The following is a 26,556-nucleotide window of genomic DNA, read 5'->3' as shown; positions in this document are numbered from 1 at the left end:
ATCCGCACCATACACGGTGTTGATAGTGCACTGCTTCCCCTTCCTGAGGCGGCGGATGGTGGTCCAGAATCGCTTCGAAGCCGTCCGGAAGTCGTTTTCCATGGCTTCCCCGAACTCTTCCCATGTCCGAGTTTTTGCCTCCGCGACCGCTGAAGCTGCACACCGCTTGGCCTGTCGGTACCTGTCCACTGCCTCCGGAGTCCTATGAGCCAAAAGGACCCGATAGGACTCCTTCTTCAGCTTGACGGCATCCCTCACCGCTGGTGTCCACCAAGGGGTTTTAGGATTGCCGCCCCGACAGGCACCAACTACCTTGCGGCCACAGCTCCGATCTGCCGCCTCGACAATAGAGGTGCGGAACATGGTCCACTCGGACTCAATGTCCAGCACCTCCCTCGTGACATGTTCAAAGTTCTTCCGGAGGTGGGAATTGAAACTTTGTCTGACAGGAGACTCTGCCAGACGTTCCCAGCAGACCCTCACAATGCGTTTGGGCCTCCCAGGTCTGTCCGGCATCCTCCCCCACCATCGCAGCCAACTCACCACCAGGTGGTGATCGGTAGAAAGCTCCGCCCCTCTCTTCACCCGAGTGTCCAAAACATGAGGCCGCAAATCCGATGACTCAACTACAAAGTCGATCATGGAACTGCGGCCTAGGGTGTCCTGGTGCCAAGTGCACATATGGACACCCTTATGTTTGAACATGGTGTTTGTTATGGACAAACTGTGACGAGCACAAAAGTCCAATAACAAAACACCACTCGGGTTCAGATCCGGGCGGCCATTCTTCCCAATCACGCCTCTCCAGGTTTCACCGTCGTTGCCAACGTGAGCGTTGAAGTCTCCCAGTAGGACAAGGGAATCACCCGGGGGAGCACTTTCCAGTACTCCCTCGAGCATTCCCAAAAAGGGTGGGTACTCTGAACTGTTGTTTGGTGCATAAGCACAAACAACAGTCAGGACCCGTCCCCCCACCCGAAGGCGGAGGGAGGCTACCCTTTCGTCCACCGGGTTGAACTCCAACGTACAGGCTTTGAGCCGGGGAGAAACAAGAATTGCCACCCCAGCCCGTCGCCTCTCACTGCCGGCAACGCCAGAGTGGAAGAGGGTCCAATCCCTCTCGAGAGAAGGGGTTCCAGAGCCCTTGCTGTGCGTCGAAGTGAGTCCAACTATATCCAGCCGGAATTTCTCGACTTCGCGCACTAGCTCAGGCTCCTTCCCCCCCAGTGACGTGACGTTCCACGTCCCAAGAGCTAGCTTCTGTAGCCGAGGATCGGACCGCCAAGTGCCCTGACTTCGGCTGTCGCCCAGCTCACAATGCACCCGACCTCTATGGCCCCTGCTATGGGTGGTGAGCCCATTGGAGGGGTGACCCACGTTGCCTCTTCGGGCTGTGCCCGGCCGGGCCCCATGGGAACAGGCCCGGCCACCAGGCGCTCGCCATCGTGCCCCACCTCCGGGCCTGGCTCCAGAGGGGGGCCCCGGTGACCCGCGTCCGGGCGAGGGAAATCTGGGTCCATGGTTTTTCATCTTCATAAAGGTCTTCGAGCTGCTCTTTGTCTGATCCCTCACCTAGAACCTGTTTGCCTTGGGAGACCCTACCAGGGGGCTTTATGCCCCCGGACAACATAGCTCCTAGGATCATTGGGACACGCAAACTCCTCTACCACGATAAGGTTGCAGCTCAGAGAGGAGAGATACATATACAGTATATACAAAAACATAAACATACATACATATATGCATACCGTACATTCATATATATATATACATACGTATATACATTCAGAACATACATATACACACACACACGTACATATATATATATATATATATATATATATATATGTAACTGCTGTGTACCCGTCCCGTCAAGAATCCACACACAGGCTGGTTTGGATGATGTGGTTCTTTACTGGTAGCTGCAATGAGTGATCGGAATGCACATACACACAATATGTGGTTAGCACCTCTGCTGGTTTCAATGTCATTAGCAGAGTGCAGGAAGTCTGCTCAAGTACATATAATATTTTCATATTTTTTACAATTACATGAAATTCAATTACAGGTGTAACTTAATACAATGGTTTCTTACAGTATACTTTTTTCGTGTGATCGTATAGTGGTTTTACTTTCTTTTATCTTCACTTGTATTACAATCGGGCTTCACGGTGGCAGAGGGGTTAGTGCGTCTGCCTCACAATACAAAGTTCCTGCAGTCCTGGGTTCAAATCCAGGCTCGGGAACTTTCTGTGTGGAGTTTGCATGTTCTCCCCGTGAATGCGTGGGTTCCCTCCGGGTACTCCGGCTTCCTCCCACTTCCTAAGACATGCACCTGGGGATAGGTTGATTGGCAACACTAAATTGGCCCTAGTGTGTGAATGTGAGTGTGAATGTTGTCTGTCTATCTGTGTTGGCCCTGTGATGAGGTGGCGACTTGTCCAGGGTGTACCCCGCCTTCCGCCCGATTGTAGCTGAGATAGGCGCCAGCACCCCCCGCGACCCCAAAAGGGAATAAGCGGTAGAAAATAGATGGATGGGATGGATGTATTACAATCAATTCAATAAAAATATATTTTTAACTTGTTTTTTAACCAACATCATCCTTTTTTTATATATTTCTGAAATAGAAAATAGAAAAGTACAAAATACAATACAAGACATGACAAAATCATTAAATGGACTTTTAGCACCCTCTGGTGGCAACTAGCGAAAATGACAGACCACGTTGCGTCCATGCCAAAATGTCGGACAATTCAAACTTAAACATGAACATACGGACACGTAACACGCACATAGTGCACCAATTATTACCTGCAATGAGTGATCGGAATGCACATCCGCACAATATGTGGTTAGAACCTCTGCTGGTTTCGATGTTTATGGGGGAAAATAATATCGACTTCAGTGCAATATAGTAGTACATCTAACGTGAGCAACAACTAATTCAAAACGAAAATTCCACAACATGGCATTTCAACTGCTGTTAAATAACTGTGTATCTTACAATGAACATCACGTTAGCTTTAGTTTAATTTACAATATTCCGCCTGATTGTAGCTGAGATAGGCGCCAGCGCCCCCCGCGACCCCGAAAGGGAATAAGCGGTAGGAAATGGATGGATGGATGGATTATGCGGAGCAATATCGGAACATGTCTTACCATTAGCAGACTGCAGGAAGTCTGCTAATAGCTTCCGGTTTCCGGTCATATTTACAGATTTTCAGGTACCAGCAGATGGCGCAATTGGACCTCATTGCATTACAAAACAATATACATATTTTAGCAGGAATTTCGCTCAAATAATCAAAGTATATATATATATATATGTATATATATATGTATATGTAAATGTATATATATATGTATATGTATATATATATACATATATATATATGTATATATATATATATATATATATATATATATATATATATACATATGTATGTATAAACATACAAACATATGTACATACAGTACATGCATATATATATATATATATATATATATATATATATATATATATATACACATACATACACACACACCACACATATATACATACATATGTATATTTTTATATATACACACATACATAAAGATACATATACAGTATATATATATAAACATAAACATACATACATATATGCATACCGTACATTCATATATATATATATATATATATATATATATACATACGTACGTATATACATTCAGTACATACATATACACACACACACACACATATATATATATATATATATATATATATATATATATATATATACACAAAGTATGTACATACAATGTATGTACAGTATATACAATGTACTGTATGTATACACAACAGCATACAATGATTTGCAAATCCTTTTCACCTTATATTCAATTGAATAGACTGCAAAGACGAGATACTTAACCTTCGCACTAATAAACTTTTATTTTTTTGCAAATACTAGCTCATTTGGAATTGGACAACTATATTGTACAAACAAGCAGACATACAACAATATTAACGTCATTAAAACATACATTTGACAACTTTACTTCAATGCACACATGGATTTGAACTCACTGGTGCACAGACAATCACCACACGATCCTTGACAGATCCGGGTCAGGGTCCAGTGGCATGGAGTCCAAGACGACTGGGGACCCTTTTCTGTTGCAGCCTTCATCCGCCATCGCAACCGTTTGTGGTTTGTGGTAGTTCTTAAATCTACCGTCTTCCTCCTGTCTCGCCATTGAGGTCTTCACTGTATCCCTGGCTAGGGGGCAGTCAGGTACTTGGCCTTTGCCAAGGGCCACCTGGGGTAACGGTGGTAAAGGGGTTAATCTCCTAGTGCCCCAATACCCCAAAGAGGAACCTCCACTGCCGGATGCACTTTAACATCATGCCCAGGACACAATATATAATAATAATATATATAACAATGAACACGATACTAATATACTTAGGGAAAATGGAGTGTGTGATAAAGTCTTCAAGGAAATGGGTGACAGACTATGTGTAGCATTTCACTGGAGCGTTTTGAGAGGAGCGGTGGTGTCCGACAAGGGCAAGGCAGGCAGAGTTGTCCAGGGGCGGAAGCGGGGTCGAGAGGCATGAGCGAGTCGTCGTCCGGGGGCAAGTGAGGAGCCGAGAATCAGGAAGCACGAGGTAAGCGGGGAAGATCCGGGAGCACAAGACGCACAGCTTGACTCGGGGATGCACACAGGGAACTGCGGGGTGAGGGAGGACACGACAATCAACGCAGGGAAAGCACAGAGATCAGCACAGAGAGAGAGAGCATAAAGGGAGAGTTTGCTTACGGTTCACCAACAGAAGGTTATAATCCGGCGCGGGATGGCAGGTTGAGCAGTCTTATGAAGGCAGCTCCAGGCAGGTGCGTTGATTGCCGGGGAATGATGCAGCTGGCGGCAGGGATGTGTGCGGCCGTGGGCGTGTCCCGAGGTGCGACAAGCAGAGCCCAAGGATGAGGGCGCATTCCAATGCGCCAGCGAGGAGTCGAGAACCAGGAAGCGCGAAGTTTGCAGGGAAGATCTGGGAGCACAAGATGCACAGCTTGACTCGGGGTTGCACACAGGAAACTGCGGGGTGAGGGACGACACGACAATCAACGCAGGGAAAGCACAGAGATCAGGACAGAGAGAGCATTAAGCGAGAGTTGGCTTAAGGTACACCAACAGAAGGTTATAATCCGGCGTGGGATGGCAGATTGAGCAGGCTTATGAAGGCAGCTCTAGGCAGGCGCGTTGACTGCCGGTGAATGACTGCAGCTGGCGGCAGGGATGTGGGCGTGTCCCGAGGTGCGACAAGCAGAGCCCAAGAATGAGGGCGCATTGAAAAGCGCCCTGGCCGTGACAGAAGGTTCCAAAATACGAATCAAATTGAGCAATGTCGTTTCTGTCCACAGATAAAGCAGCAAAGGAAAGTGAAGATGACGCATCTTCGTCATCCTCGCGCCACAGTGTCTCACTCTTTGACCACTGGGGTCAGGACCTGGGCCCCGAAAGTCGCAGGGTTGCCCGTAAAAAGTTCCGCTATTACGGCTACAACAGCTTCCTAAGTGATCGGATCTCCATCACCCGACCCATTCCGGATTTTCGTCCAGACGGGTCAGCCAGACGTGGTGTTGTGTCGTTGGATGTTTTTTTTGGAGCTTGTAGTAACTCTTCTCTTTTCTCCTTTAGCTGTAAAACCATGTGGTATTCATCTGACCTTCCTCAACTGAGTATCATCTTCATCTTCATCAATGAGGCCTTGTCCGTGTTGCTGCGTTCCGTAAACACGGCCATCCAGAGGACACCGTCCCACTTACTCAAGGAAATCATATTGGTGGACGACCACAGCAACAACCGTAAGGATTTATATTGTTTTATGTTCATGCCACCTGCATTTTACTTAGTATTGTGTCTAATTCAAAATCGTGTGACGATTGTCCAAGAAAATTTTTTTTTTAATCAATCTAGTTTTATTTGGTCAAGTGATCAACCGCCCAAAAGTACTCCCAACCCAGCATTCCAAGAAGAAAGACAAAAACAAACCCAACCCTACATGAGGAAGCACTTCAGACATACCAGAAACCGGGTTTAGTGACAATGGTCCTTGTTATAATATCAAGGTATGGCAGCATTTTGCAGAAAAGTATAGCTTTAACCATGTCACATCCAGTCCTCAGCTTGCACCAGCAAATGGCAAAAATATATATTATGTTTATAAACTCTGGAAATATGTCCCTGGACACATAGGGACTTTGAATATGACCATTGTATGATCCTGGAACTACTTGGTATCAGATTGCTCCTCAGGGTCCCTTCGACCACCAATGACTGACATGACATTCTCGGTCATATTTGTGAACAACGTTTTATTTTTCAATAAATATTATTTTTATGCTTTTCAGCAAATGTCTGTCAATCTCGCCAGTGAGCACACGAATAGTGTTTCTTCCGTCTCTGCTCTCACTCTCGCTGCCATCAACAACCCCCTCTTACAATTTAGAGTGAAAAGCAAATTTTATTTTCACTCGCATACAAAACATTCTAACTTGGATTGTTTCCCTGGCGTCGAGACAGTGCGGCAAAGACACAACAAACTCTCTTCTTGTCTCTCATGGACGCAATAAAAATAATAATAATAATGGATTAGATTTATATCGTGCTTTTCTATTGTTAAATACTCAGAGCGCTCACAGAGAAGTGGGAACCCATCCTTCATTCACACCTGGTGGTGGTAAGCTACATCAGCAGCCACAGCTGCCCTGGGGTAGACTGACGGAAGCGTGGTTGCCAGTTTGCGCCTACGGCCCCTTCGACCACCACCAATCATTCATTCATCATTCATTCACTAGTGTGAGTGGCACCGGGGGAAGGGGTTAAGTGTCCTGCCCAAGGACACAACGGCAGTAATTTGGATGTCAATAGGTGGGAAGCGAACCTGCAACCCTCAGGTTTCCGGCATGGCCGCTCTACCCACTACACCATGCCACCTGTTGTTGTTGACTTTGGACTAGCGACTGCACAATACATCAAGGCCGCGGAACAGAGACACACTGCGGGCTTACACACATACACATACACAAAAATATATGCCACACATACACACCCCAACCCAACGCCCTCGACGCAAACCCCATAGGGGTGATGAATGGATGGTCAGCGCCTGAGAGCTGCGACCTACCACCATGACCCCGAACTCCCTTCCCTCTGTTGCTAGATATCTCGAGATGTACATTGTAATATGTATATATGCTTTGCTATGGAAGTTTTTTTCCCACTCCAGACTGGGCCCCCTTAGGAGCCCAGTCTAGATTGTGTTTTTTAACTCATCCTGCACCAGTGTTTACCTTTTACCCATCTTTTACGGGGCGCCTTATGGCGACCCATCAGCGTTCTTGTTCTAGAACCCTGTACACTGTTTGTTTGTCTAATCTTGAAAAGGTTTGTGCTGAAAACAAAGTTTTGTTGTGCTTGTGCAATGACAATAAAGACCTATCCCTCTATCTCTCCTTCCCGACTGCTGCCTTTAACAGAGCGATGGGTGATTAGACAAACACTCTCAGCTGTGTCATCTACGCACCTGTCGCTCATCTCGAAGCCGGTTCTGCACACCCCGCTTTGCTGCAGGCCGCAGGCCACGCCCAGCACACAGATCAACACCTAAATTTGTGGTATCGTACAAAACTAATGCAAAGCATCCAAACAACAGAAGAATAAGCGATCTTTACATAGATAGAACATGTTAAAAGTGAAAGTAAGCAGATATTAACAGTTAACTAACAAGTAGATTCACAATTCATTTTCTACCACTTGTCCTTAATCATTTTGACAAAACAATAGACTGGAAAATGACACAATATGTCAGTGCATATGTCAGCAGACTAATTAGGAGCCTTTGTTTGTTTACTTAATGCTAAAAGACAAATTGTCTAGTATGTTCACTATTTTATTCAAGGACAAACTTGCAATAAGAAACACATGATTAATGTAGCTTAAGACTTTTTGTTAAAAATGAAGCCAATGCTATTTTCTGTGGTTCCCGTTATTTAGAAAAGTATCGAAAAATATCGAAATATATTTTTGGACCGGTACCTAAATATTGGTATCGGGACAAGACTATATAGACATGGGAGTTTGCCCAACCAGTCTACATGTGCTTTGTGGACTTGGAGAAGGCATTCGACCGTGTCCCTCGAGAAGTCCTGTGGGGAGTGCTCAGAGAGTATGGGGTATCGGACTGTCTTATTGTGGCGGTCCGCTCCCTGTACGATCAGTGTCAGAGCTTGGTCCGCATTGCCGGCAGTAAGTCGGGCACGTTTCCAGTGAGGGTTGGACTCCGCCAAGGCTGCCCTTTGTCACCGATTCTGTTCATAACTTTTATGGACAGAGTTTCTAGGCGCAGTCAAGGCTTTAAGAGGTTCCGGTTTGGTGGCCGTGGGATCAGGTATCTGCTTTTTGCAGATGATGTGGTCCTGATGGGTTTATCTGGCCGGGATCTTCAGCTCTCACTGGATCGGTTTACAGCCGAGTGTGAAGCGACCGGAATGAGAATCAGCACCTCCAAGTACGAGTCGATGGTTCTCTCCCGGAAAAGAGTGGAGTGCCATCTGCGGGTTGGGGAGGAGACCCTGCCCCAAGTGGAGGAGTTCAAGTACCTAGGAGTCTTGTTCACGAGTGGGGGAAGAGTGGATCGTGAGATCGACAGGCGGATCGGTGCGGCGTCTTCAGTAATGCGAACGTTGTACCGATCCGTTGTGGTGAAGAAGGAGCTGAGCCGGAAGGCAAAGCTCTCAATTTACCGGTCGATCTACGTTCCCATCCTCACCTATGGTCATGAGCTTTGGGTCATGACCGAAAGGATAAGATCACGGGTACAAGCGGACGAAATGACTTTCCTCCGCCGTGTGGCGGGGCTCTCCCTTAGAGATAGGGTGAGAAGCTCTGCCATCCGGGAGGAGCTCAAAGTAAAGCCGCTGCTCCTCCACATCGAGAAGAGCCAGATGAGGTGGTTGGGGCATCTGGTCAGGATGCCACCGGAACGCCTCCCTAGAGAGGTGTTTAGGGCACGTCCGACCGATAGGAGGCCACGGGGAAGACCCAGGACATGTTGGGAAGACTATGTCTCCCGGCTGGCCTGGGAATGCCTCGGGATCCCCCGGGAGGAGCTACACGAAGTGGCTGGGGAGAGGGAAGTCTGGGCATCCCTGCTTAGGCTGCTGCCCCCTCTACCTGACCTCGGATAAGCGGAAGAAGATGGATGGATGGATGGATGGATGGATGGATGGATGGATGGATGGATGGATGGATGGATGTTGGCGCGTAGGCCCGTTGTTCAGACGATGAAGTCTCGTCAGTTATAGATGAACAACACAACGATGAGATGTTGTGTTCTTCTCTCCAGTGGAACTAAAAGAACACCTGCAGAGTTTTGTGGACGAGACGAATGCTCAACGAGGTCCAGGGTTCATCAAAATGGTCCACCATGAAAAACGAGAGGGACTGATCAGGTCCAGAGTCAGCGGGTGGAGGATCGCTTCAGCCCCCGTGGTTGCTCTGTTTGATGCAAATGTGGAGTTTAACACCGGATGGTGAGTTTAACATACACTTTTTACACATTCTTGCACTTCGTGTTGACTTTACAACTTTTTCTGTGCAAATAAGACACATCGGGGTGCTCCTCTGCTCAACAAAGGAATATTGCATCTCCCACTTTTCCTGGAATTGTCTTTGCTCATTACTAACCTTTCTCTTCACTGCAGGCTTTGATAAAGACATGTTTGGGGTTGTGGAATTTATTTGTATTTGGCCGACGCACGGAGAATAATGTTTTCTCCGCAATGTGTGTCGTTCCGCTTTTCCTCCCTACAGCAACACGGCGGTCGGCGGATAATAGCCGGGAAAGTACCTGGATAGCGAGCGCAAAAAAGCGACGGCTCCGGGAGTGTTATCCGGCGTCATATAAAAATATATGTAGAGTTCATCGTGTGAAGCAATGCAAATTAAACAATAAAAAAAAACCCCCACAAAAAACGGTTTGAATTGGTTCAGGTTATCGGGGACAGGTGTCGCGGTGTGACCGCAGCCAGCCATGTAAGGAAACCCTCGTATCCAAGGCAACGTCTCTGTTGCTTTCACTCATTCGCCACTTTTCCACTAACGCAGGGGTAGGCAACCCAGAAAGTTGAAAGGGCCATTTTGGAGCCAAATACCAAAAATTGTCTTTGTCTGGAGCCGGAGGTTGGAGGGGTAGCACATATGCCCAGAACGGGCTAACATCACGACTAACAAGTTACACGTCCGATTCGCCCAGCAACTCTCTGCCGGTGTATCAGCGCTGGGGTCCAGTGCACCACAGTTTTGTATTGTCGCCCGGTCCTTTGGCGGAGTGCTTCGGAAGCTATGGGCCCGCCCGTGTCCCCGGCCCGGACTGCTTGAAAAGCGACCCAAATTTTCTTTAAATTAGCCATTAGTTTTAACGCTAATTGAAGCCTCTCTGCCATAGACATCTCTGTGGGGTTCGAATTTGGCTGGATGGATTATTCTGTCAAAGTTAGTTTGTGACAAACCCCAAGATGCAGAGAAGGAGGCAGGCATAGAATAGGAAAACATGATTTAATTAAAATAATACAATAAGAACAAACAAGGAAGCAGGGGACAAAAGACAGTAAGCTACAAACTACTACCAAATGCAGCTTACCGCAACGCTGCATTGACACGGCATGACACGACACGACACGACAGGTAGCAACAACAATAATCCAGCACAGACAAGGTGGGAAGGCAGGTTAAAATAGGAGTGGGCTGATTGACACCAGGTGTAGCCAGGTGCCAATCAGCCACAGCTGAGGGGAAACAGCGCTCAGGGAGAAATACAGGAAACAGACTAAATAAGAACGCGGACAGGAAATACTACACACACAGAGGAAACAAAGACAAATGCAGAGGAAAAAAATAAAACATAACCAAACTGTCAGGGACAAACCTGACAAGTTCAGTCCATAGTTGGGCAGCGCAGAGATGTCCCCAACCGATGCACAGGCGAGCGGTCAACTCCCGGGTCCCGACTCTGGACAGCCAGCACTTCATCCATGGTCACCGGACCTGTGCTTCCCCCCTCCATAAGGGAGAGGGGGGCAGAGGAGAAAAGAAAAGAAACGGCATATCAACTGGTCTAAAAAAAGGGAGTCTTTAAAGGCAAGAGTATACAAATGAGTTTTAAGATGGGACTTAAATGTTTCTACTGAGGTAGCATCTCTAACTGTTACCGGGAGGGCATTCTAGAGTACTGGAGCCTGAATAGAAAAGGCTCTATAGCCCTCAGTGTGAGGCCACCCTCAGTGTGACCTGTATGACAGTTGACCAAGTATGCATTGCATTCACTTGTGTGTGTGTGTGTGTGTGTGTGTGTGTGTGTGTGTGTGTGTATGTGTGTGTAGAAACTGCATATATTACGTGACAGGGTGGGAAAAGCGGATATGACAACAGGTTATAGAAGACGCTAGTGGAAATCGGGAGAAATGTTGTCCCGGTAGATTTTCGTGGGGGGAACTGAAATTCGTGAGTCTCCTGGGAAAATCGTGAGGGTTGGCAAGTATTAGAATTAGCGGTGAATGCACCGCCGCTGTATAATACCGGCGGGCCAGCTCTAATGTTAATTTAATATTGTCTCAAGGGCCAAAATAAATTACATGGCGGGCCAGAGTTTGACACCCATGCTCTAGAGCAGGGGTAGGGAACCTATGGCTCTAGAGCCAGACGTGGCTCTTTTGATGACTGCATCTGGCTATCGGATAAATCTGAGCAGACATTGCTTAACACGATAAGTGATGAATGATTCCACTTGTAATCACAGTGTTAAAAATACCGTTCAAAATATAAAACATTCTCATGCATTTTTATTCCATCCATCCGTTTTCTACCGCATATGTTCAAGAAGTTGCGTAATGGTAAGAAGTTATTTATTTATTATTGGTTAGTGTGGGGCTTGCCTCTCTGTGTCACCACCTGCTGCCACCTAGTGGTTTGTATTCAGTTTCCTTTGTTGGTGCAGTTGACCTTGTGACCTCACTCCAGTTCTCTTTCCCCTGCAGTTCCCGTCTCTTTCGTGGGTGGAGCTGCGAGACGTGCACAGCTGTTTCTAATTTTGATTGAGGATATTTAACCTGCAATTTGGCAGCTGGATGGCACTTGGCGATTCAACCCTGTGGCTTCACTCCGAGACCTCTCCTGCATTTTGCTACGCTTGTTCCTGACTGCTCCTGGTGCCATCCAGCCTGTGTCTTAGTTTGTAGTTGCACGTCTTGCAAACTCCAGCCCAAGTTTTAGTTTAGATTAGATAACTTTTGTTGTTTTTGCCACGAAGCCCTTTTTGAGTTTACCTGCTTGCTTCGTCGTCCTTAGTTCTCTCCTTTTTGGAGCACCCTTAGTTGTAAGTACATTCTACTGAGTAAAGACTGTTTTACTCACCTTTCGTGTGTCTGCATCCTTGGGTTCCTCGCCACACTTGTATACCAAACCTTGACACTCTGGGGGTTCTTCAGACCACCAAACACCGAAATGAGAGCCTGTTCCAGGGTTACAATATTGTTTTATTTTTCAATAAGTCTCTCAGTTGCTGTCCAGCAATCGTATTTTTGTCTTTCGTTCTCGCTTGCGCTCTGGATCCAGCTCCAACCCTGTCTCTCCTACTGGCTGCTGCTTATAACAGAGCGACAGGTGATTAGATATCAAGGCCCGCTGCAGGCCCGCAGGCCCCCCCCCACCCCCACAGTTAGCTTCAGAATAACAATGTTATTACAAAGAATAAGAGACCTCTTATACCCTAGAAATGTTGGTCTTACTTAAACATGCACACATTTAGTTGTGTTCAGTGTTAAGAAAAATTTCATCTGGCTCTTACGGAAATACTTGTTGAAATATTTGGCTCTCAGAGCCTGCAGACTTTTTTGGGGCAATGGAAGTCACGAATAACACAGCGTTTTTGGGACGTAGATTCCAGGACAAGGGAGGGAGGTAAGCATGGGAAACATGATTTCTTGCACTCTCAGCAACAGTGAACTAATACACTTGACAAAACTTTGCTTCAAAATAGCACCTTTTCTGCACGTGTCGCAATAATCCGAAGTAAACTAGCGTATCTTGCAGTAAAAAGCAACATTAATTCAGCCTTCAAGTTGGTATAGTAATAATGAAATCAGGACGCCATGACTCATCACAGCAAAATCTATAAAATAAATATTTAACAAAGCTAAAGTAAAAGCACAAACATTTATACCGTAGTGATTACAAACAATACATTGGAGGCAGATACAAGTGAAGTGAATTATATTTATATAGCGCTTTTTCTCTAGTGACTTAAAGCGCTTTACATAGTGAAACCCAATATATGTTACATTTAAAGGCCTACTGAAATGAGATTTTCTTATTTAAACGGGGATAGCAGGTCCATTCTATGTGTCATACTTGATCATTTCGCCATATTGCCATATTTTTGCTGAAAGGATTTAGTAGAGAACATCCACGATAAAGTTCGCAACTTTTGGTCGCTGATAAAAAAAAGCCTTGCCTTTACCGGAAGTATGTGCGCGTGACGTCACTGGTGTGAGGGCTCCTCACGTCCTCACATTGTTTGAAATGTGAGCCACCAGCAGTAAAGCGACAAATTCCCCGTTAATTTGAGCGAGGATGAAAGATTTGTGGATGAGTGAAAGACTAGAAAAAAAAATAAAATAAATAAAAAGCGACGGCTCCGGGCTGCGGCAGTGTGAGCGTTTCAGATGTAATTAGACACATTTACTAGGATAATTCTGGAAGATCCCTTATCTGCTTATTGTTTTAATAGTGTTTTAGTGAGATTGTAAAGACATACCTCGAGGTCGGATGGCTGCGGTGGACATGCAGTGTCTCAGAGAGAAGCCGAGGAGCCAAGCTCACAGCTGGCTTTTTGAGCTGCAGGAGGACGCGTAACCCACTGATGTCTCCGGTAAGATATATAATCACAATTTTCCCATCCAAAAACATGCTGTTTGACGTAGAGAAAACATGTTCGCTTGACCGCTCTGTGATAAAGCTTCACAACAAACAAAGAAACACCGGCTGTGTTTTGGTTGCTAAAGTCAGCTGCGATACACCGCTTTCCACCAACAGCATTCTTCTTTGACGTCTCCATTATTAACTGAACAAATTGCAAAAGAATCAGCAACACAGATGTCCAAAATACTGTGCGATTATGCGATGAAAATAGACGACTTTTAGCCATAAGTGGTGCTGAGCTAATATGTCCTCTACAACCAATAACGTCACAAACACACGTCATCATACCGCGACGTTTTCAACAAGAAACTCCGCGGGAAATTTAAAATTGTAATTTAGTAAACTAAAAAGGCCGTATTGGCATGTGTTGCAATGTTAATATTTCATCATTGATATATAAACTATCAGACTGCGTGGTCGGTAGTAGTGGGTTTCAGTAGGCCTTCATTCCAATGTCTTGCCCAAGGACACAACGATAGTGACAAGGATGTCGGAAGCGGCGATCGAACCTGGAACCCTCAAGTTGCTGGCACGGCCACTCTACCAACCGAGCTAAACCACCCCGACCGCAACAGTTGACATACACACAAAAGTCAAAATTTCTCTGTAATTGTTGGTAGACAGCCGATGAGGATTTTGGCAAAATGAGGGTAAAATGTTTATTTTTGGTCGTTGTGTATTTTCTGACGAGCCGCTCGGTCTCTAAACCTTGCATGAATATAGCCGTGGAGTGCATCAAAAAGCGTCCGCAAAATGGCCCCAAAATTATCATTATCACCACTTAGGCATAGTAAAAACATGTTTTATTGTAAGTTTATGAGCTGGAGTATATTTAGACTTGGTTTTATTTTGTCAGGAAAACTAACGTCTGAACGACTCATTTGCATGCTTCCAGGCACAGTCGGGCCATACTTGCCAATCTTGAGACCTCGGAATTTTGAGAGATGGGGGGGTTGAGGTGGAGGCAGCATACCACTTCCCCTTCAAGCTGTCCTGGATGAAATGAAATTATTTTTTCCATTCATTTTCGGAACTTGCAATCATATTTCTTATTCTTACTCGTCGTCGCCGTGTCTCTTCTGCGTTCTTCCGCTTCGTCTCCTTGTGTGTGTGCGGTTGTGCACTGAGCTCCAAAAGCCGTAGATGTTATTGTAGCATCCCGGGAGAGTTAGTGCTGCAAGGGTTTCTGGGTATTTGTGTTTATGTTGTGTTATGGTGCGGATGTCCACCCGAAACGTGTTTGTCATTCTTGTTTGGTGTGAGTTCACAGTGTGGCGGATATTTGTAACAGCATTAAAGTTGTTTATACGGCCACCCTCAGTGTGACCTGTATGGCCGTTCACCAAGTATGCCTTGCATTCACTTATGTATGTCTGTAAAAGCCGCATATGTTACGTGACTGTGTTTTTATGGAGGAAAAGCGGACGCTAAAGGCAGTGCCTTTAAGGCACGCCCCCAATATTGTTGTCGGGTGGAAATCGGGAGAAATTCCGGAGAATGGTTGCCCCGGGATATTTTCAGGAGGGGCACAGAAATTTGGGAGTCCCCGGAAAAATCGGGAGGGATGGCAAATATGATTCACAGGCAGGTGCGGGTGTTACTCACTCAGCCCTACACACACTCCGCCCACACACATATGTAGCCACACCCACTTTTCCAGGTGACAAGTGAGAAACAAATCCCTGCCTCTACAACGGCAATAGAAGCTTGGGTCAATGAAAATTGTGCAACACATGTATTTCACATAACAATGCTAATGCTAATGCAGTCCTTCTCAAATAGTGGGGCGGGCCCCCATTATAGTCCTTGATCATGCGCTCAGGAAGGCAATCAATGGGTGAGAGCAGGAACTTGGCTTCACGCTGACACTAAGGAAGTCGAGTCGACAACCAGCAGTGGTCCTGACTATGCGGATGACATCAGTCTGCTCTCCAACAACGTGGAACAAGCACAAGAACTACTACACAGGGAAGAGCTAGAGTGGGCCAAGGTTGGCCTTAGGCTAAATGCCAAGAAAACTGAGGTCATGACATAAAAACCCTGTTTCCATATGAGTTAGGAAATTGTGTTAGATGTAAATATAAACGGAATACAATGATTTGCAAATCCTTTTCAACCCATATTCAGTTGAAAGCACTACAAAGACAAGATTTTTGATGTTCAAACTCATTAACTTAATTTTTTTTTTTGCATATAATAATTAACTTAAAATTTCATGGCTGCAACACGTGCCAAAGTAGTTGGGAAAGGGCATGTTCACCACTTTGTTACATCACCTTTTCGTTTAACAACACTCAATAAACGTTTGGGAATTGAGGAAAGTAATTGTTGAAGCTTTGAAAGTGGAATTCTTTCCCATTCTTGTTTTACGTAGAGCTTCAGTCGTTCAACAGTCCGGGATCACCGCTGTCGTATATTACGCTTCATAATGCGTCACACATTTTCGATGGGAGACAGTTCCGGACTGCAGGCGGGCCAGGAAAGTACCTGCACTCTTTTTTTACGAATACACGCTGTTTTAACACGTGCTTGAATGTGTCTTGCTAAAATAAGCAGGGAAGTCCATGAAAAAGACGGCGCTTAGATGGCAGCATATGTTGTTCCAAAACCTGTATGTACCTTTCAGCATTAATGGTGCCTTCACAGATGTGTAAGTTACCCATGCCTTGGGCACTAATGCACCCCCATACCATCACAGATGCTGGCTTTTGAACTTTGCGTCGATAACAGTCTGGATGGTTCGCTTCCCCTTTGGTCCGGATGACACAATGTCGAATATTTCCAAAAAGAATTTGAAATGTGGACTTGTTAGACCACAGAAGACTTTTCCACCTTGCCTCAGTCCATCTTGGATGATCTCGGGCCCAGAGAAGCCGGCGGCGTTTCTGGATGTTGTTGATAAATGGCTTTCGCTTTGCATTGTAGAGCTTTAACTTGCACTTACAGATGTAGCAATGAACTGTATTTAGTGACAGTGGTTTTCTGAAGTGTTCCTGAGCCCATGTGGTGATATCCTTTAGAGATTGGTGTCGGTTTTTGATACAGTGCCGTCCGAGGGATCGAAGGTCACGGTCATTCAATGTTGGTTTCCGGCCATGCCGCTAACGTGGAGTGATATCTCCAGATTCTCTGAACCTTTTAAGTATATTATGGACCGTAGATGTTGAAATCCCTAAATTTCTTGCAATTGCACTTTGAGAAACGTTGTTCTTAAACTGTTTGACTATTTGCTCACGCAGTTGTGGACAAAGGGGTGTACCTCGGCCCATCTTTTCTTGTGAAAGACTGAGCATTTTTTGGGAAGCTGTTTTTATACCCAATCATGGCACCCACCTGTTCCCAATTAGCCTGCACACCTGTTGGATGTTCCAAATAAGTGTTTGATGAGCATTCCTCAACATTTTCAGTATTTATTGCCACCTTTCCCAACTTCTTTGTCACGTGTTGCTGGCATCTAGTTCTAAAGGTAATGATTATTTGCACAAAAAAAAACAATGTTTATCAGTTTGAACATCAAATATGTTGTCTTTGTAGCATATTCAACTGAATATGGGTTGAAAAGGATTTGCAAATCATTGTATTCCGTTTATATTTACATCCAACACAATTTCCCAACTCATATGGAAACAGAGTTTGTATTATCAAGGAGTTTGTTTTAAACCCAAAAAAATTCGCACTGAGTACATCTTCCTAATTGTGTTTATATTTGTCAACCCCACAGGGCGGAACCGGTTCTCCAGCGAATAAAGGAGGACAGCACTCGAGTCGTGTCTCCGTCTTTTGACAACATCAAATATGACACCTTTGAGATTGAAGAGTATCCGTTGTCTGCTCAGGGTTTCGATTGGGAGCTTTGGTGTCGATACCTCAACCCACCAAAGTCCTGGTGGACACAACACAACCACACCGCTCCTATCAGGTAAATATTAATTTAGAATAAATAAAATAAATAGTCAGAGAACCTGTAACCATGGTAAGCACACCGTAGCGGAGTGCCGATAAAGAGAGATGCCTCAAAGAAAAATAACTGCAAGGTGTAAAGAGAGCAGAATGAAGTGAATTATATTTATATAGCGCTTTTCTCAAGTGACTCAAAGCGCTTTACATAGTGAAACCCAATATCTAAGTTACATTTAAACCAGTGTGGGTGGCACTGGGAGCAGGTGGGTAAAGTGTCTTGCCCAAGGACACAACGGCAGTGACTAGGATGGCGGAAGCGGGAATCGAACCTGCAACCCTCAAGTTGCTGGCACGGCCACTCTACCAACCAAGCTATACTGCCCCAAAGGGCACTGAGAAGACGAGATCAACCATTCATTTTCTACCGCTTATTCCATTTGGGGGCTCTGGAGCCTATCTCAGCTACAATCGGGCGGAAGGCGATGTACACCCTGGACAAGTCGCCATCTCAAGGCAGGGCCAACACAGATAGACAACATTCACACACTAGGGCCGATTTAGAGTTGCCAATCAACCTATCCCCAGGTGCATGTCTTTGGAAGTGGGAGGAAGCCGGAGTACCCGGAGGGAACCCACGCAGTCACGGGGAGAACATGCAAACTCCACACAGAAAGATCCCCAGCCCGGGATTGAACCTTGACTACTCAGGACCTTTGTATTGTGAGGCAGACGCACTAACCCCTGTGGCTCAATAATGCAACAACAGCGCGGGAAATGTGTCCGACCGGAACCCTCTAATAACAAACATTTTGTGGGGGGAGAACATGCAAACTCCACACAGAAATCTCCGGAGCACAGGATCGAACCCAGGACCTTCGTATTGTGAGGCAGAAGCAATAACCCCTCTTCCACCGTGCTGCCCGTTTTGTGATTATACCAAACGGAAAAAAAAAACAGATATTGGGGCCGCAGGCTCAGTTGGTAGATATGTCGTGTCAGTAACTTAAGGGTTCCAGGTTTGATCCCCGCATCCGCCCATTCTTGCCAGGTCTGGAACAGCCTTCCCCTCCACATTAGGTAAACCCAGAGCCTGGGGGGTCTTCAAAACCCTTCTTAAGACCTACCTCTTCTCGCTGGCGTTTGACCTAAGCTGAGTCCGCCCACTAGGCCACCATTTCTAGTCCCCACCCCACCCCCTTTGCTTTAGTTTTTCTTGCCAATGTGTCCGATTTTATTATCATTATTTTGCTATTTTTTTACTTTTACCATATTGCTTTTGCACTGTCTTGTTTAGCTCATTCAGTGTTTATATTCTTTGTTTGTTTTTGTTTAGTTTTTTTGCTCCATGCTTTTTAACCTGTAAAGCACTTTGGTTCAATTTAAAAAATGTTGTCAATGTGCTATATAAGTAAAGTTGCCTTGCCTTGCATTTAACATTAATGCAAACTGCATTAATGTTATTGAGTGTGGAGGGGGGCGTGGTCTACGGGCCTGTCGGTGTGTGAGGACCGGCCTCGGAGCACAGCTGGCAGGTGATTGGATTACCCAGCTGGGACTGACCGTCCAATTGGACAATTTTGTTTTATTATTTTATTATTACTACATTTATACAACCGGCAGCCTTCCAGTTACTGGACGACCCGCTATACCTCATGAACCAATGTTACTACCTTTTAGTCATCTACAAAGTAACATACATTTGTTAAAAATCTTTGTTCACTCTTGTATTTTTTTTTAGGAGTCCTGCTCTCACTGCTTGCTTCGTGGTGGACAGAGAGTTCTTTGAGGGGATTGGGCTACTCGACGAGGGGATGGAAATCTACGGTGGAGAAAATGTGGAGCTTGGCATAAGAGTGAGTTTGGACGTAAACACGTAACCATTCATGAATAACAGAAAAAAAGCATGTTCTCCATACAATTAAAATCTGTTTTGCCATGTTTGAGTGACATTTCCTTGCATATACATTTGTTAGTAATACTTATTAAATAAAATCAAGCCACATTACCCTTACATAATTGTATTATTAATAAATTGCTTGTTATTGAGTGTGGAGGGGGACGTTGTCTACGGGCCTCGGAGCACAGCTGGCAGGTGATTGGATTACCCAGCTGGGACTGACCGTCCAATCACTTGCCATGCTTATCATCAATAGCCGCCCCAACACCCGAAAAGGGAGTCGGGGTTGAGCAGACGCATGCACACACAAGAAAGACTGAAAAGTTGTAGAGCAGGGTGCTCTCTTGTCGTGTGCTAACAATGCGAGTATTACCCGCATTTCAGGCTCTAGAAACACTCTGTGGAAACGCTCCCCACCCACGCTGCTTGGTGCCTCACCTCCTGAGACGTAGATTACCGTAGTAACCAGTAGGGTTGTACGGTATACGGGTATTAGTATAGTAACGCTACTAATGAATCATATTCGGTATCATACCGCCTCTGAAAAGTACCGTTGCGCCACACCCTAAGATTTTTTGTTAAAATAAAGCCAATAATGCAATTTTTTCTGGTCCCCTTTATTAAGAAAAGTATCAAAAGAATATTGGTATCAGGACAACACCAGTCACTAGAACATCAAGCAAAAGTGCAGATTCCAACCATATATAGTTGAAGACTTACGGTCATTCCAAAACATCACTGCACATCATAATGGCAACTACACTTTCCATCTTAAAGATATAAAAATAATTATTTGGGAATGTCCAGCGAGCCAGATTGAAAAGCTTAAAGGGGAACATTATCACAATTTCAAAAGGGTTAAAAACAATAAAAATCAGTTCCCAGTGGCTTGTTGTATTTTTTGAATTTTTTTTCAAAATTTTACCGGTCCCCGAATATCCCTAAAAAAAGCTATAAAGTGCTTGATTTTTGCTATTTGCGATGCGACTATCCATTTCCCTGTGACGTCATACAGTGCTGCCAATGTAAACAAACAATGGCGAATATTTTCAACATTAGCTCGGATTCAGACTCGGATTTCAGCGGGTTAAGCAATTCAACAGATTATGCATGTATTGAAACGGATGGTTGGAGTATGAAAGTATTGAAGAAGAAACTGAAGCTATTGAGCGAATAGCTATTGACGCTATTCATAGCCATTGCATGGCCGAATAGCTGCGTTAGCATCGCCGGTAAAATGTGCGGACCAAACGATCAGGACTTTGGCATTTTGTGATAATAGAGCAACTTAAATCCATCGATTGGTAAGGGTTCTTTTCGCATTAAATGTGGGTCTATAGTCTATAGTGGATCTAACATAATATATAGTTGCAAATGCATCTGCAGGTTATCCTTCCATCTCTGTGCCATGTCTGCTTTAGCACCGCCGGTAAATAGCATTTTAGCATCGATTACCTGGCAGTCACGCCGCGACCAAATATATCTGATTAGCACATAAGTCAACATCAACAAAACTCACCTTTGTGATTTCGTTGACTTTATCATTGCAAATGCATCTGCAGGTTATCCATACGTCTCTGTGCCATGTCTGTCATCGCCGGTAAATAGCATGTTAGCATCCATTAGCATAGCATGTTAGCATCGATTCGTGTAGCATGTTAGCATCGATTAGCTGGCAGTCACGCCGCGACCAAATATGTCTGATTAGCACATAAGTCAACATCAACAAAACTCACCTTTGTGATTTTGTTGACTTTATCATTGCAAATGCATCTGCAGGTTATCCATACATCTCTGTGCCATGTCTGTCATCGCCGGTAAATAGCATGTTAGCATCGATTAGCATAGCATGTTAGCATCGATTAGCGTAGCATGTTAGAATCGATTAGCTGGCAGTCACGCCGCAACCAAATATGTCTGATTAGCACATAAGTCAGCAACAAAACTCATCTTTGTGATTTCGTTGACTTTATTGTTGCAAATGCATCTGCGGGTTATCCATACATCTCTGTGCCATGTCTGTCATCGCCGGTCAATTGTGAAGATACTACAGCACATTCAATGGGGGTCTGGCGGCAGACACTTTTGCATCTCCGGTGGAACTTGAATCCCTCCCTGTTAGGGTTCTTACACCCTCCGACAACACACCGACGAGGCAGGATGTCTCCAAAGTTCCAAAAAATAGTCGAAAAAACAGAAAATAACAGACCTGTGACCCGGTGTTTGTAATGTTTTGAAAATGAAAATGGCGGCTGTATTACCTCAGTGACGTCACGTTCTGACGTCATCGCAAAAAGAGCGATGAACGGAAAGGCGTTTAATTCGCCAGAATTTACCCATTTAGAGTTCGGAAATCGGTTAAAAATATATATGGTCTTTTTTCTGCACCATCAAGGTATATATTGACGCTTACATAGGTCTGGTGATAATGTTCCCCTTTAACGGGCCGCAAGTGGCCCCCAGGCCTGGTCTAAAAGGTATTTAAGAACAGTTGTCCGAGAGGATATCAGAACAAAGTGATTAGTTCCACACTTTTTCTCCTGGAAGCTGCAGTTCAGGTCTGAGGCTCGCTGAAACAAATAAAGCTTTTTGCTCAACGATTCCACGTTGGCGTCTTCTTGGCTCATCACTCATTACGCGACCATAGAATTTACAACAACACAAAATAAGACTAACAGTGAAGGGAGAAGTCTGGGGCCCCGGGTCCTTAGCTTTCTGAAAATGTGGCCCCCAAATCTATTTAGTTGAATATCCTTGCTATAAAGCCCTAATAGTGCTGTAACTGAAAATGCACTCAACTTAAAACCATAATCATAAACATTACAGAGGTACTTTTTATGGATACTAGGTCCATGCAAGAGATAAATATGATCTTATTTTTTTTTTAGCTTAGTTTGGTGTTTGCAATAAACGGAGTGATAATGTGTGTGTGTGTGTTGGACGGTAGGTATGGCAGTGCGGGGGAAGTGTGGAGGTCCTGCCCTGCTCACGGGTGGCGCGCATGGAGCGAGCGCACAAACCGTACACAGTCAACCTGACAGCTGTGGTGCGGCGCAATGCCCTCAGAGTGGCTGAGGTGTGGATGGACGAGTACAAGAGTCACGTTTACATGGCCTGGAATGTTCCGCCGCAGGTACGCACAAGTCTACACGGTAATACTGTTCTGGAATGCTCTAGTGTTGCCTCTGGGATTCTTTAAGTGTCACCAATAACAAGAGTCAAGTTAAAATCTGCAAAATGTAAGAAGAATTAACGTTATAGATGTGTGATAATATCGATAAATGCTTTAAAATGTAATATCGGAAATTATCGGTATCGGTTTTAAAATTATCGGTATCGGTTTTAAAAAGTAAAATTTATGATTTTCTAAAACGCCCTTGTGTACACGGACGTAGGGAGAAGTACAGAGCGCCCAATAACCCTTAAAGCAGGGGTGTCCAAACTTTCTCCACAGAGGGCCGCACACGGAAAAATTTAAGCATGCGGGGGCCATTTTAACATTTTAAATTTTCAAACCATAACAAAATATATGGATTTTTTTTTATCCTTGGGGCTCCTGGGGAGCATGGAGGGTCTCAGTCATTAAAATTTTAAAAATAAGTCAAATTATTAGTGAGAGTCCAGTCCATGGAGGATCTAACATAATAGTGAGAGTCCAGTCCATGGTGGATCCAACATAATAGTGAGAGTCCAGTCCATGGTGGATCTAACATAATAGTGAGAGTCCAGTCCATAGTGGATCTAACATAATAGTGAGAGTCCAGTCCATGGTGGATCTAACATAATAGTGAGAGTCCAGTCCATAGTGGATCCAACATAATAGTGAGAGTCCAGTCCATAGTGGATCTAACATAATAGTGGGAGTCCAGTCCATGGTGGATCTAACATAATAGTGAAAGTCCAGTCTAAAGTGGGTCGAACATAATAGTGAGAGTCCAGTCCATAGTGGATCTAACATAATAGTGAGAGTCCAGTCCATGGTGGATCTAACATAATAGTGAGAGTCCAGTCCATAGTGGATCTAACATAATAGTGAGAGTCCAGTCCATAGTGGATATAACATAATAGTGAGAGTCCAGTCCATAGTGGATCTTACATTATAGTAAGAATCCAGTCTATAGTGGATCTAACATAATAGTGAGAGTCCAATCCATAGTGGATCTTACATTATAGTGAGGGTCCAGTCCATACTGGATCCAACATAATAGTAAGAGTCCAGTCCATGGTGGATCTAACATAATAGTGAGACTCCAGTCCATAGTGGATCTTACATTATAGTGAGAGTCCAGTCCATGGTGGATCAAACATAATAGTGAGAGTCCAGTCCATAGTTGATCTAACATAATAGTGAGAGTCCAGTCCCTGGTGGATTTAACATATTAGTGAGAGTCCAGTCCATAGTGGATCCAACATAATAGTGAGAGTCCAGTCCATAGTGGATCTAACATAATAGTGAGAGTCCAGTCCATAGTGGGCCGAACATAATAGTGAAAATCCAGTCCATAGTGGATCTAACATAATAGTGAGAGTCCAGTTCATGGTGGATCTAACATAATAGTGAGAGCCACAACGACATCCTCGGTTCAGATATCCCACATAAGGGCAAGGAAAAACTCAACCCAGTGGGACGTCAATGTGAATGACTATGAGAAACCTTGGAGAGGACCGCAGATCTGGGTGACTTGTGTAATTTGTCCATTCATGTCTTTCTTTAGAACTTGGAAATAAATATCGGGGACATTCTGGAAAGAAAGGCTTTGCGATCCAGACTCAAGTGCCGTCCGTTCAGCTGGTTTCTTGCCAACATTTACCCGGAGCTACGCACCTACGGCGACATCGTTGCTTATGGAGCGGTGAGATTTATTTCATGTAAATTGTTTGATTGTTAGATTTCAAGTCAACGTGGAGTGAAATAAAATTACATGTTTATTAGTTGAAGTAGTAGTAGTAGTATTAGCAATAGTAGTCGTAGAAATAGTATTGTTATTATTGTATTACTGTGTGTGTGTGTGTGTGTGGCGGGGGGGGGGGCGTGGCCTGCGGGCCTTCAGCGAAGCGCGGTGTGCCAGGACCGGCTTCGAGATCAGCGACAGGTGCATAGATGACACAGCTGAGAGTGTTTGTCTGATCACCTGTCGCCCTGTTAAAGGCAGCAGTCGGGAAGGAGAGGGCAGAAGTGGTGGATAGAGGTAACTACAGAGCAGAGAGACCATTCATGTGCTCGATCGAGGCAAATGACAATTTACTGAAAAGCACAAGCCAACATGGTTATTGCAAAATAAACGTTGCCGTAAACTCTGAAAAGGAGCGGTGACATTGGTGGTCCAAGGAACCCGGAGAGACGAGGTCTTCCACATACTATTACTGGCGTTGTATTATGATCATAAATTATTGGTATTACTAAGTATTTTATCAAAATATATTTTTCGATTTTAAACTACCATTATTGTATTTCAGTACCTACTCTGTTATGATCCGTTGCCCGAATCATGTTTTGTTCGGTGAGTTTGACTACCTTAGTTCAGTTTTCAGCAACCCTGGGTTTTGGTTTTGGTTACCACGGGTGCTGATTAGTTTCACCTGCCTCTGATTAGTGTTCGGGACGCTCACTTGCTCTTGGCCCACTAATCAGAGAGCTACTTATTCCTGTTTTTTTGCCACATACTCTCCGGCTTCCTCGTTTGCTTTAAGCAACAGTTACGCTTTGCATGCCGAGCTTTTCCGTTTCTGTTTACCTATTAGCCTGTATGATTTATGAGGAATGAATAATTTCCTTACCTGCACCCTGCCTTCCGAGTTCCTGCTGCATCTTAGGAGAATGATCCGCGTGGTAAAATACGACCCAAGCAGAGCATACTCACTATTATACAATATTTTCATATTACTGTTATTATAAATTATCATTATTTCTGTAAATTATTATAAATTGGCATCATTATAATAAATTATATTTGTTTATTATTATTGCTATTAATATTAATATTATTATTATAAAAACCCAGTTTCCATATGAGTTGGGAAATTGTGTTAGATGTAAATATAAACGGAATACAATGATTTGCAAATCATTTTCAAACCAAGTTCATTTGAACATGCTACAAAGACAACATATTTGATGAAACACGGGACGAGGAAGTTAGGAAAGGTGGCAGTAAATACTGATAAAGTTGAGGAATGCTCATCACACGCTTATTTGGAACATCCCACAGGTGTGCAGGCTAATTGGGAACAGGTGGGTGCCATGATTGGGTATAAAAACAGCTGCCCAAAAAATGCGCAGTCTTTCACAAGAAGGGATGGGGCGAGGTACACCCCTTTGTCCACAACTGCGTGAGCAAATAGTCAAACAGTTTAAGAACAACGTATCTCAAAGGTCCATAATATCATCAAAAGGTTCAGAGAATCTGGAGAAATCACTCCAAGTAAGCCGCATGGCCGGAAACCAACTTTGAATGACCGTGACCTTCCATCCCTCAGACGGCACGGTATCAAAACCGACATCAATCTCTAAAGGATATCACCACATGGGCTCAGGAACACTTCAAAAAACCACTGTCAATAAATACAGTTGGTCGCTGCATCTGTAAGTGCAAGTTAAAGCTCTACTATGCAAAGCGAAAGCCATTTATCAACAACATCCAGAAACTCCGCCGGCTTCTCTGGGCCCGAGATCATCTAAGATGGACTGATGCAAAGTGGAAAAGTGTTCTGTGATCTGAAATATT

General features: G+C 44.5%; 1 protein-coding gene and 1 long non-coding RNA gene across 2 annotated transcripts in view; one reads left to right on the top strand and one right to left on the bottom strand.

Annotated features, from left to right (window-relative positions):
• Positions 1-26,556, top strand: part of LOC133568160 (polypeptide N-acetylgalactosaminyltransferase 18-like) — a 71,991-nt gene that overhangs the window by 19,998 nt on the left and 25,437 nt on the right. The window contains exons 2-8 of the mRNA XM_061919900.1: positions 5,418-5,619; positions 5,695-5,861; positions 9,404-9,590; positions 17,756-17,953; positions 19,673-19,787; positions 22,779-22,964; positions 24,547-24,684. Coding sequence (XP_061775884.1) covers positions 5,418-5,619; positions 5,695-5,861; positions 9,404-9,590; positions 17,756-17,953; positions 19,673-19,787; positions 22,779-22,964; positions 24,547-24,684 — 1,193 coding nt within the window. The remainder of the gene's footprint in view (positions 1-5,417; positions 5,620-5,694; positions 5,862-9,403; positions 9,591-17,755; positions 17,954-19,672; positions 19,788-22,778; positions 22,965-24,546; positions 24,685-26,556) is intronic.
• On the bottom strand, positions 3,931-12,730 carry LOC133568161 (uncharacterized). Its single transcript, XR_009809543.1, has 3 exons — positions 10,985-12,730; positions 4,813-5,044; positions 3,931-4,722 (listed from the first exon to the last, which is right to left on the bottom strand). It is a non-coding gene; the product is annotated as an uncharacterized LOC133568161 (long non-coding RNA).

Source organism: Nerophis ophidion, linkage group LG14 (genome assembly GCF_033978795.1).
Source record: "Nerophis ophidion isolate RoL-2023_Sa linkage group LG14, RoL_Noph_v1.0, whole genome shotgun sequence".
NCBI classification, from domain to species: domain Eukaryota; kingdom Metazoa; phylum Chordata; class Actinopteri; order Syngnathiformes; family Syngnathidae; genus Nerophis; species Nerophis ophidion.
This window is presented reverse-complemented; position numbering and strand designations above follow the sequence as displayed.